The sequence below is a fragment of the Chenopodium album genome, chromosome 7 (genome assembly GCF_948465745.1).
Source record: "Chenopodium album chromosome 7, dcCheAlbu1.1, whole genome shotgun sequence".
In the NCBI taxonomy this organism is placed as follows: domain Eukaryota; kingdom Viridiplantae; phylum Streptophyta; class Magnoliopsida; order Caryophyllales; family Amaranthaceae; genus Chenopodium; species Chenopodium album.
Window position 1 is genome coordinate 70,510,492 of NC_137840.1, and position 12,988 is coordinate 70,523,479.

Sequence of the window (12,988 nt, forward strand, 5' to 3'; positions counted from 1 at the left end):
AACCTTTTTAAAACTTATCCATTGATGAGTTTTGTTTTTTTGAAGTACATTGATGAGTTAATGGTTACCCCATTTTATTAATTGTATTATATTAATGTCTTTTTATATGTTGTTGATTTATGATAACCTTATATGAATGCAATTAATTAAAATTATAGCGTGTTGCATAAATTTTGTTATATTTATGAGGAATTGAGGATAAATTTTTAGTGTTGGATTTATGGTAAAAAGTGAAGCTTAAAAGGATCTCAAAAACAAGATTGAGGTAGAATTTTTTTTTTTTTTCAACTGTAATTTCTTACAATATACAGAATATATTTTGTTAAAATTTCATGGAATTTTGGATAGAAAGAAGACGAACAAAATAAAGACGGACCCCTTTATTTGTCATCTTATACAAGTATTTTTTTATGCTCTGACGACTTCACGGGTCCCTAAAAACTATCCTCTCTCTTTCTCAATAAAATAAAATAAAATTATTAAATTTAAGTATAAAAAAGTTGCTGTATTAACGGCTACTTTTCTTTTATATTCCACGTGGCTTTTCCACTTTTGGCGGGAATTATATATATTTTCTTTTTATACCCAACAAATTTTCCGGATTTTCTGAATTCCCCGGTTCAATTCCTTTGACTGATGCTGTGATGCAGAAGACTATTTAATGAATTACTCAACTTTTTTTTTTTTTTTTTTTTTTTTTTTTTTTTTTTTTTTTTTTTTTTTTTTACCAATTAATTTACCTCAACTTGCAACATAATAAAATTTAATCAACTTAATTAAATACTCTATATACACACATAAAAAATCACCATTACATTTTGTTAAAATTGAAACAAAATCACATCATCTGAATTTTTTTTTTTTTACCAAAACAAAGTTGGTTGGGTGATCAACTTTTTTCTTTCATAGGTTACCCGGCAGGGGAAGGAAGTGAGGTCGGATCCGCGGAAGACGGGATATCGGGTCCTACCCGACAACCCTCGAGCATGAATACGATATCACCCATAGACGGTCTTTCACTCGGGTCGGGTGCTGTGCAAAGGAGGCCTACTTTGATCCCAAGTAAAAATTCTTCCCACTCGGATGATTCAGGGTCTAGTTCGAGCAAACCCGGGTCGATTAGCTCGGATATTTGACCTGTTTGCAACTGTTTCTTGACCCATTTTACAATATCTTCATCTTGCTCAAACATAATGGGTTTTTTTCCTGTCAATATCTCTAGCAAAACAATCCCAAAACTGAACACATCCCCTTCTCTTGATACCTGACCTGTTAACACCACTTCTGGAGCAACATATCCAAGTGTTCCGATTGGCGGTGTTGATGTTGAGGCTTCGATTGGAGTTGCAATTGTCAATCTGTCTAGACCAAATTCTGATAAATGTGCTTCAAAATCAGCATCAAATAACACATTTTGAGGCTTGATATCACCATGAACCATATCTAAGGAGTGCAAGAATGTGATCCCACGAGCAATCCCAAGCGCGATTAAGTGCCTCATTGGCCAATTCAGGACATGTCCATCATGGTGTGATGCTTCTTGCAGAAGAGTAGCCAAGTTGCCATTAGGCATGTAGTCATAAACTAGGAGTCTTATGTCAGGTGGACCGGCATAATACCCTCTCAACACGGTGATGTTCCGGTGCTTCACTTTCCCGAGCATCTCAGCCTCCTTCTTGAAGCCTCTATCATCAAGGAATCCATCAGGTAATCGTCTGATTGCGAGGACCATTCCATCAGCAAAGGAGGCCTTGAACACCATCCCATACTTTCCTCTGCTTAGAACATTTTCTTCATCAAATTGCCTTGTTGCTTCTAAGGCCTCTGCCAATGTAATCTTACTAGTGAACATGACAAGTTTTGGGACTCCATTTTCGCTGCTGCTTCTACTTCTTTCTGCTCCAGAGCTTTTTCTCGGTGGGCTAGGTTTCTTCTCTGCCCCGGCTGCCTTGCCTTTGAGCTTCTCACGCAAACGCAGGAGGCTAATGATGTAACCACAACAGCATAATGCTAGGAAAATAACCCCAGCAAGTGCAACACCAATAATCAATATCAACTTCTTCATTTTTCTCCGTCTCACATAAGAGCATTCCTTCTTCAATGGATACCCACACAGCTTTCCATTGTCTGCAAACACTGAAGGATCACTGAAGTGAGAACCTAGAGTTTTAGGGATTTCTCCTTCAAAATGATTCGAGGATAAATTAAGGCTCTGCAAGCTTGATATATGGGTTAGATTTTCGGGGATGGAGCCACTCAAATTGTTTGATGAAAGATCAAGCATTCTAAGGTATAGCATTTTTGACATTGAGCCTGGAATAGGCCCTGATAAATGGTTAAAATCCAAGACCAACTTTTGCAAATCAGAGCATTTGGAAATATCCTTTGGTATATTACCATCCAAATTATTATGACCCAAATCAAGCTCCTTCAAATGAGATAACCTTGACAAAGAATTCGGAATATTGCCCACCAAACGATTCCTTGCAAGTTCAAGTACTTGTAACTCTGAACAATTGCCAAGCTCAGGTGGAATTTCACCCGAGACTCGGTTATCTGATAGAGAGAGGACATTCAGGGACCGGAGGAAGCCAAAAGTCGCCGGGATATCACCAGATAAAGAATTGGAGCTAAGATTCAAGTACCTCAAACCAACTAAACTACTAAAACCCTCAATAATATCCCCATGTAAATCATTCTCCTGCAATGCAACAGCCACCAAATTGGGCAACCCAAACAATTCAGCAGGAAAATTCCCAGATAATCTCTGTTTGCTCAAATCTAAAACTCTTAGCCTCATCAAACCCCCAATGCTACTCGGAATCGAACCCGAAAACCCACAATGACTCAAATTCAACACCACTAAACTCTTCAAATCACCAACTTCTACTGGAACATGCCCAGAAAAATTGTTAAAACTGAGGTTCAAAGTGGTCAAATTAGTGAGTTGAAGCACCTCATTTGGGACCACTCCAGTCAATTCATTTTCACTCAAATTCAACACTTCCAAACTCTGAATACTCCCAACATCAAAGTCAATGAAACCCAAAAATCTGTTTCTTCCTAATGACAAAACCCTCAAATTACTCAAATTCTGAAAATTTTCTGGAATTTTCCCAGAAAATTGATTCCCTTCAAGATCAAGAACCCTCAACATACTACATTGTCCTAATTCCTTAGGAACTTGACCAATTAATGAATTATTAGCCACCCTAAACTCCTCTAAATTCGTCATATTTCCAAAATTCGCAAAAAGTGAACCAGTGAAGAGGTTCCCAGAAAGATCTAAAACCCTCAATGTTGGAATATCCGCCACCCAATTCGGAAACTCGCCAACAATGCGGTTCCCGTGAAGGTCTAGGACCTCTAATCCACTCCTAAATGTACACCCATTTGGCGGCTTTGCAATTCCCGTGAGGGCATTAAACCCCAAGAAAACGAATCGAAGCGACCGAGGGTAGGACACATTACAAAACACAGAGGCAGGGACTACACCAGAAAGTTTATTGGAGGTAAGAGAAAGTACCTCCAACTCCGGCATTGCACCAATCGTCGCCGGAATATTGCCGGAGATGAAATTATCCTCAGCAGAAATATGAACAAGCGATGTACAATTCAATATCGCCGAAGGAAGAGTACCCACTAAAAGATTCGAATCCAACCACAAGTATTGCAGCCGTTTTAGCGCGCCAATGCTGGTGGGTATCTCTCCGGAGAACCTATTCGACGAGAGGTTAATCAGCGTCAGCTGCAGGCTGTCCGAGAAATTCGCTGGGACCCGCCCGGAGAAGTTGTTGTACGACAGGTCCAGCACCCGGAGACTGGGTGAGATTCCGCTGGGGATTCTGCCCGACAGGTCGTTACCGGCGAGATTAACGACCTGGAGATTACTAAGCGAGAGAATCCCCGGCGGAACATCGCCGGAAAGGGAGTTATTATGAAGGTAAAGAGCACGAATAAGAGAAAGTTCGGCAAAAGACCTCGGAATAGACCCATGAAAGTGGTTTGAGTGGAGACTTAACCGCCGCAACTGCCTTAACTTCCCAATCTCCGGCGAAATAACACCGGTGAGCTGCAACCGTGGAAGGCGGAGCTGATTGACTCTGCTAAAGTAACAGCCAACTCCACGCCAGTCACAAGGGGCTAATGGGGTGGACGCATCCCAGCCGTCTAATACGCCAAGTGGGTCATTAAGATTGCGCTTGAAGGCGAGCAGTGAGTCAACCTCCGTCACCGTAGCGCCGGAAAAAATGGTGGCAAAACCAAAGGTGAGGGTGAGGGAGAGAAGAAGAAAAATAGCCGTTGCCATAAAAATGAAGCATAAAGAAAAATGGTGGGATGAAAATGTAAGGAATGAATTATAGTATTATGGAATTATAGAAGGAGAATAATAATTGATGGTTTTTCATTTCATAGTTGTTGTTATTGTAAATTGTTGATGGTGTTTTTTTGTGGGTTTTGGGGGATGCGAAGTTGGGAGAATGGAGCGTATGTTGCTTTTTAGTAGAGTATAAGTGGACTGTCAAATTTTTGCCTGTTTTTTTAATCGTACATGCTTTTTCTTATTAATTATTCACTCTTCATTTTTTCCCCCCCAAAAAAATTATGTAAGAGGCAATAAATATATACAGTAAATTATGTTTCCTCAAAAAAAAATAAAAAATAAAAAAAATAATACAACGTATTAGAAACTACGAGTAGATGAATGGTGTGCCATATTGACATATCCTATGAGGGAGGGATACTATTAAGGATGGAATTCTTGATTTTTCGGGTTTGTTATTGTATGGATAGATTTGACAAGGTTGACTCGTATTTTGTGATTGAATTGGATTGTTTTAGTCCAAGTTTGTTTGAAAATGGGTTTTTAAGTTTTTTGCATGTATTAATGTTGTTGAGACCTAGAATTTAGCTAAAATGGTCCAAAAGTAATAAGGATGATTAATGTGGAGTATTGATTGAGAGACTTATTGGTCAAATTTTACTTAAACCAATTTTAAAAACCAACCTAGAATCCTACCCATCTAAATTCCAAACTACTAGTAATTACTCTTTTAATTTGGCAACAACCTTCTTTAATCTTGAGTATGAGGCTGTCAAACAATTTGTTTCATGTTGCTATTGTGTGGTAGGTGCTATGACTTGATGAGATATGCATTATGAGTATTATTACCTCTTCTAAGCGTAGTGATATGGTTTGAGCCGTCTGATACATTTCATTTGGTCAGATCAAGAGATTCAAGACATAATTTTTATTTTACAAAACAAGTAAAAAAATTAATCATTATGTAATTTTAGAAACACTGTTAACAAAAATTATATTAGAAAATAAACTTGAAAATTAAACAAACATCTTATGATTAAGTAAAATGCGTAAAATGTCATCTTAAGGTTAAAAGGTTAAAAAAAAAGGTTTTGGAAACACATTTTGATAAGTTAATTTACCTAGCAAGGCACTCATTGGCGGATCTTTGCCCGAAACATTAGAGGGGCCGGGATTTGAATCTCTTTTACCTCTTGCTTAAAACTAATCACCATGTCCTAATATTTGAAAAGTGAAATTAGTTTTTTAAGTTTATAAACTAATTAATCTACCAGGGCCAAGTGCCAAATGGCCCCGGTAGAAGGTGCCCCTCTGACACTAACGCTACCAACTTAAGGAAAAGAGCTTATGATTAAGTTTCTTAAGTACTCGTATTTCTATTAGCTTGACTATAACAAGTTGAAGTCTTTTTCGTTCTATCACATCCCAACATTTCTCCCTATATTATGGCAAAGATATTTGACTTGAATGAGTTCTTTTTTAAAACATACAAAAGCATGTCTGCATTTGAGTGTTATCTGGTCTTTGATTATTAATGTAAAAGGTCACCCAATTCTTCAATTGTAAAGCTAATAAATACATATCAATTGAGGCATTTAGCTAGCATTAATCTTCCAAATGAGCTACACCAGAGTTCCCATTATTACTTGATTTTAACTCGCCTTTAAATTTATATTTTTAGTTACCTATCTAATATGTTGATCAATCACGGTAAATTTTAAAATTTTCATGCATTAATCGGAATTCGAATTCATAAACTCCACTCTAACAGCTTATAAATTAGATGCATTAATTTATACATACACCTTGACCTTTTTGTCATCGTCAACCACGAGAAAAAGAAAGGCAAAGAACATATATAGAATATAAAACCAATAAGTTGTGACTTGGACATAGTAAAGTTAGTTGAAGCACCATCAAAAACCAACATATCTTCGTCATCTACTATAACCCCCTTCCTCAAATTGTACATCAAAATGAATTGGAAAAAAAGATGGAATCTTTATTAAAACAAATTACAACATATTAGAAACACTAATCCTTGATAATCCAATTTAATTGGAATCAATAACTAATTGTTGTATATACCAATAGAATAACGAATCCAATTAATTGAAATGAGTGTCACAAACTCAATTGAGTTAAGTTATATACATTGAAAATTGCAAAATTCAAAAAACAAAATAAATCGAACCTCATACTACTAATAATTGCACATAAAAAAAATTTACTAATTAACACTATTACATCTATTTGTTTTTATTGGTTACACTTTAATAATTTTCTCTCATAATTTTTATTTTTTAACGTAAAATAGGGATGGAGGGAGTAGTCTCTATCAACCTCTATGCATTGCAAGAAATTATAACACTCTTTAGAGGTTTTTGTATTTGATGGTATCACCTGAAAGTTAAGGTATAGGTAGGTGTAGTGAATTGTCAATGGATTATTGGATTAGTATAATTAATGATGATAAATTTCTAGGCATTGGAGCATGTTACACTATATGGTGGTCCAAAGAAGGATGCTTTTATGGGAGCAATGTGGGTAAGTTTAGCCAAAAGTGACTCATAAAGTTATTCTATGTAGCTATTATATAAAAGTTGTTATTTTTCTTTCTTTTTCTTGGATTCTAGCTTAAGATTAACCAATAGAAAAATGTGTTGCTTAAAGATCTAAGAATTGGAGACTACTTTAGAGAATCCTCAAAGCATATGAAAACTAATGTGAATTATCATTATGTCAAATTTCTAAGTTATGCTTTAATTTATTTCTTAGGTTTCATCGCGTGGAGGACCATGTTTTATATTATTGATTTCAATCTTGATACATACGAAGTAGAAAACTTAAAGTAGTTGTAAAAGTTGTGATGGATTGACGATATTTCGAGATCTAATGGTAAATTGATATGTTGATCGTGGTGGTTTATAACAAATCTGTAAAAGTAAAGTACGTCCCAACGACTAATTTATTGTTGTTTGTTAATTATAGAATTGACTACTCACTATTTTTTTCAATTAATTTCTATTGAATATTGATCTTTAACCTCTTTTAATATAGGTAAAGAATAAAAACCTCTCAAATTCAGCAATATGTCTCATTAATTATTGGATCGTATGATGTATGATGGAGCATTGGAGCTTATCTTGTTGTTGGGTATTCATTTCTTTGTTAATTTTTTTTGCTCCAAAGTAATGTAAATAGGGTAGGTGATGGACTATTTATTTATGTTCAATAATGCGTGCTTTATATTTGATTAATAAATAATGATGATTAGCCTTGTGGAAATAATAGTATCTTTGTGCACCCCAAAAAAAAAAAAAAAAAGAAAGGAAGTCAGATCATGATGTACAATCCTTAATAGTTGACATGATGAATATTTCATGAATATGTATAGTACTTCGTACTAGTTATACTTCGTAAATCAGTTTAGGCCAAATTTATAGCATTTTAAGGTTGTACATTCAATTATTTATCTTGGTGTTTTCATACAAGTACGACTTTGACCGATAACCATTTTACTATGTAATCTATTAATCGCCAAACAAAATTTGATCAAGTACGACATTTTTTGCTTAGATATGTTGAACTTGTTGATAATTATATACACCGGCATGTATATTTTTTGTCGAGCAACTTTCTTAGCATAGGTTGCAAATATGTTACCATCAAACGAACCATGGAGAATACATTTTCTATCGACTTATTCTTTATGTATATGCAATCTTAATAATATTATATGAACCGATGAATAATATTATATGAACTGATGAGACTCCTAGATAACAATGGTGATGATTTTAATGATGGGTATAAGAAGCTTAATGATGAAATCAATCTATTTTATCATCAATATCATTTGTCTTAATAATTTCAAGTGAACTTTAATCTTTTATCAAGTATTCAGCCGCTTCAAAGTATTTAACAATGCAAATGCATATGATTGTTATGTATTGCATTAACTTTTCTACTAGTGTGATTGGATATTATATTTGTATGAATAACATAATATTTTTTTTTTTTTAAGAGAGAGCTCTTTTATTTTTTTTAAGAGAGAACCCTTTTTGTACGTTTTAAGTTTTTTAGGGCGATGCATATGGCCTTGCCCTTAGCTTGGTAGTTAATTAGTTTTCCATTTATTTTTCTCATTTATTGTTTACTTAATTTGTACTAATCCACAGCCTTCCATCATTAGCCAATGGTGCAAATAATTTTCTAGTAATGAGCTTAATTAAGAAAAATGATCATCTAAATTACTAACATCATTGTTGTCTTGAAACAAGCACCAAGAGAAATTGACAAATTAAAGCACATTTAAAAAAAAAAAAAAAAAAAAAAAAAAAAAAAAAAAAAACACATTAAAGAACATAGATCTAACTTTAGCTTAATAACTTACAAATTTCTAAAAAAAAAAATTATTAGGAACTTGATTATGATATCTATATAGATTTTAACATGCTTTAATTTTTTCTATCATTATTGGATCGCCTCTCTATAAACTTTGACATGCTTTAATTTGAACATTATTGATGTGCTTATTCACTTGATTTTCATTTATATATCTTAATATAATTAACTTAATTAAGTATTCCGTAACCCTTGAACTAATCTTATTAAACCTTATTTATCTTAAAATTAAGTAGAAATAATGAATGAGACCTAATTAAGTCTCAACTTTAACCATACATGTACTACGTTAAACTATTAACAAATGATCACAACAGCTAAAACCACATTGAATGTAAATAAAAATTTACTAGGATTTAAAAAAATAAAAAAAATAATAATAAAAAAAAAAAAACATAGCTCTATTCTATTGCACATTATCTGAACCCTCTCAAGTCCCAACTAATTGTAGAGGAAGAATTGCGTGATTGGCAAGATACAAAATATTCCCTATTGCTTGTGCACAAGGGAATTGAATATACATACGAGATGGTTGTACATTATTATTATGGTAGTACATGTATTGATGTATGTATTTATTTTTGGATGATATTTAAAGAAATCATGAATTTTTTCTAGAGTTTCAACTTGACCATATTTAAGAGAAGGCATATATATATGCTGCTGAATTGTGATATGTACTAGTAATAATGTTAGCACACATATAAAGTTATACCTCATCAATAACTTCTGCACTACATATATGAATGTACATGTATGGCTGCGTGGCTGCGTTAGTTCATCACGTACATGATGTGCACATTTACTATATATGCACACACGCCGTCTTTGATCTAATAGTTTTTTATTTTTATATTTTACTTATTGTTGGAAACTGACTTTGGCACATTCTTGGTATGGTGAAAGTAAAAATGAAGCTAAGAGCAAGGTGTGGATATGATCGATGTAAATATCATGTATGTTCATATAAAATGTCAATAATATTTTTAACAATGGTTCTAGGTGATCTTGAGATCGATTCTCTCACCCCACCCTTATGACTTTCTAAACACCAAAAAAAATTTAGTTAATGTTTTGCTTGTCTAGCTATTGTATAATTTTTTTTGAAAATGTTGGCACACCAAGTCCAATATCAAATCATCACCATAATATGCATGTATGTACCAAAATCTATCCATACTAAACTTCCGAAAAATTGATGAATTGTTAAACAAGAAACGATATACTCTTGCATGTATGTAATTACGGAATGTAATTACAGAATAATATCAAGATATTATCGCATGATGAACAATAAAAGTAGCTTCCATATTTAAGCCAAAAAATAAAATAAATGGGAATTTTGCTTGTAGGAAACTTTATAATTAAGGAAATAATGGAAAGAAAAAAAAAATACAAGTACATAAAAATAAAATATTTAAGTAATCTTTATAACATTTATTCATATGCGTGATTTTGTCATACATTCTTAAATTAACTTCAAATTAAAAATACTCGTGATATTTTCGTACATCATTACCCTATATATAAATTAATCTGTAGTTGTATACAAAGTATTAACCAAAACTAAAACCCTAATCTTGTCACTCAACAACCATGTCATCATCATCATCAACCGTGTCCGATTCTCAAAACTCCGAGTCAAAAAATGTTAAAGATGATGAAAAGCAGCCAGAAGATCCCAAAACTCAAAAACCCACAAGAAAAAGTTGTTTTGATGCCCTGCTAGACATAAAATTAAGTGAGGACGACAACAATAACGATAACGATGACAACCTCAACGACGACAAGACGGACTGTGGGCTTTGCTTGTTGATCAAAGCAGGCGGGTGCAAGAAAGAAGCGACTCCTTATTTCAAATGTATAAAAGCGGCCAAAAGTGAGGAAGATGTAGAAAAGTGCGTGGAGTTTGAAGAGAAATTGTGCGATTGCATGCTAACTAAACCAGCTTACGTGCCTCTTTTTAAAGCACTCCATGCTATGGCAATGCGTAATATTTAAAATTTTTCAAGGATTAATTGACCAGGTTGGTAAATAAAATAGACCCTTAACGACAATTTGCTAAAAAAAACTTACTTTAGCGACAATTTGGTTATTTTTTACCCAAGTAATACTCTTTCGTTAAATTTTTTTTTTTTTTTATTGATAGATAGAAAAATGGTAAAGATTAATTCATCCAAAATTCTAAGCCTCTGTTAGTATGCTTAGTTTCGTATTAAAACATTATTCGTCTAAATAATATTTATGAATTTCTTTTCTCGTCTTTGATTGAATCTTATGAATTACTCCCGTCTGTATTTTTTTTTCCTAATACAAGTATTTGCAATGTTTTGACTTTTACGCTCGGAGAGTTGGAGTATAAATGTAATAAAATCGTTAATCTATTAACCTATACTAAAAGCAAATAACCAATGACACTTATTATGAAAAAACTTTCACCCTTTTTCGTTTCTACATATAAGATTTCGGAAAATAATATGTGTGATATATTTTCCGTAGATATCATTTAAGAGAATGATATATTTAATAATTGTGCAATACACGGGATTTTAACCTGCTTTTATTTAACAAGCAAATTAGCCATAAGACATTAAGACCCCTTCAAAAAAAAAAATTTAAATAAAAAAAAATATAAAATAAAAAATTAGCCATGAGACCATAAACTTGTCATATACTTTGACTAGCCTTGGACAATAATCATAACTCACCAAAGCCCACATGAGTTGTAATTTCAGGTGGCCTTGTAAATACAGGCATGTTGGCAGAATTGTACAGTTGTACGGACCAAGATGGTTCAAAACACATGGTATATAGACTGTGTAGTCCAAGCCCATTTCATTGGCACAATGCAACGAAGTTGGTCCTCTGCATTTTCAGCACTTGTCGCTAATTATCGGCCCAGAAATATAGTAACGTGCATCTCTTAATAATCCACGCATCATTTAATGTAGTTATGGTCCACTTGGTTTATATCACCATAGTTCACAGTCTCAGACCAAGTACCCACCAAGTGTTCCCCATTTAACTATCTTGCGTATACCACCTCCGTCCCTAATTTTTACTTTTACAATCGTTGTATCTGTATTGAGTGGGTAGCTAGATTTGTTCGTAGTTTAGTAATTACTATCTCCGTTAATGGTTATCTGCAACTTTGGGGTATTAATTGTGAGATATAAAAAATTTTAAAGTTACATATAACCATTAACAAAGGTAATAGTATGTTAGTTAGTGTATGAGATAAAGAGTATTAAAGAAGGGCAATTAGTTTATTAGGACAGGAACAAATAGGGTAATCTTTTAGGGCTAGGGATGGAGACGAGTTTAATGTGCTCTATGTTTATAAGTGTTTTTTTAAGAGTTGAATACATTTAAATAAAGTAAGCGAAAAATGTACACATTGTGAAATAAAAGAGTAAAGTTCAAAGCCGGGGCTACAAATGCTAATTGTGAAATTGATCAAGCATAACTTTGTAAAGTTGGGCCCTAAAATCATTTTTGTAATGATATAAGTATTCTCTCTATTTTATATAAGTAAATATCAAATTTTGGGGCCCTTTTCATTTAGAGACTTGTGTAATCGATCATCTTGCACATGTTCAGAACCACCATTGGTAAAATTATAGGGAAAAGATGAAAGGTGAAAGATGATTGTGGTAGCCGATTGTATTAACTCATTTGACTAACCTATTTTCCTTGCTTATTGTACAAAAGTGTTTGGTAAATAGCTGATCGTTTAAAGCTGATTGATTATTTGAAATGACCAAAAAGCTAATTGTGGGGTACTGGGGTATGTAGTTCATATAGGATTTTTATTTAAATGGGGGTATAAGTGTCATTTCACCATAAGAATTAAATAAACTAATTGAAAAGGCTCATAAAAGAAGCTTTTTGAAAAAGAGCTTATTTAGTGGAATAAGCTCTTTAAATAAGCTTTCCACCGAACATATTGAATTAGCTTATTTACTATTTAGTAGTCAATAAACTAATGTTAGTCAAATAAGCTAATTTTGCTCGAATAAACTAGTTACCAAACACAGTCACAACCATAAGCTTGTCACAATCTAAAAAAACAAAAGAATTCTGAACTTTTTTTAAAAAGCGTAGGTAGTATTAGGTGCATGCCAATAATTTGTTTTGAATCAATGTTGCATTATTATTTAGAAGAGGACAACTTATGATTTTATGAGGGCAGGACAAGTTGCTACCAAACCAATTATGAGGACAACAGAAGTACTGCTTATTTATTTATGCACTCAG

The 12,988-nt window shown here is 33.4% G+C and overlaps 1 protein-coding gene across 1 annotated transcript; it reads right to left on the reverse strand.

The window, feature by feature from the left end:
* Positions 1 to 726: 726 nt before the first annotated feature.
* On the reverse strand, positions 727 to 4,553 carry LOC145638300 (uncharacterized). Its single transcript, XM_081689267.1, has one exon. It carries the CDS (start codon positions 4,307 to 4,309, stop codon positions 911 to 913), a length of 3,399 nt encoding a protein of 1,132 aa, XP_081545393.1. The 5' UTR covers positions 4,310 to 4,553; the 3' UTR covers positions 727 to 910.
* Positions 4,554 to 12,988: the final 8,435 nt, after the last annotated feature.

Bases quoted from the DNA above. Each gene is read 5' to 3' on its own strand.
- LOC145638300 (XM_081689267.1), bottom strand. From the start codon at position 4,309: ATGGCAACGGCTATTTTTCTTCTTCTCTCCCTCACCCTCACCTTTGGT.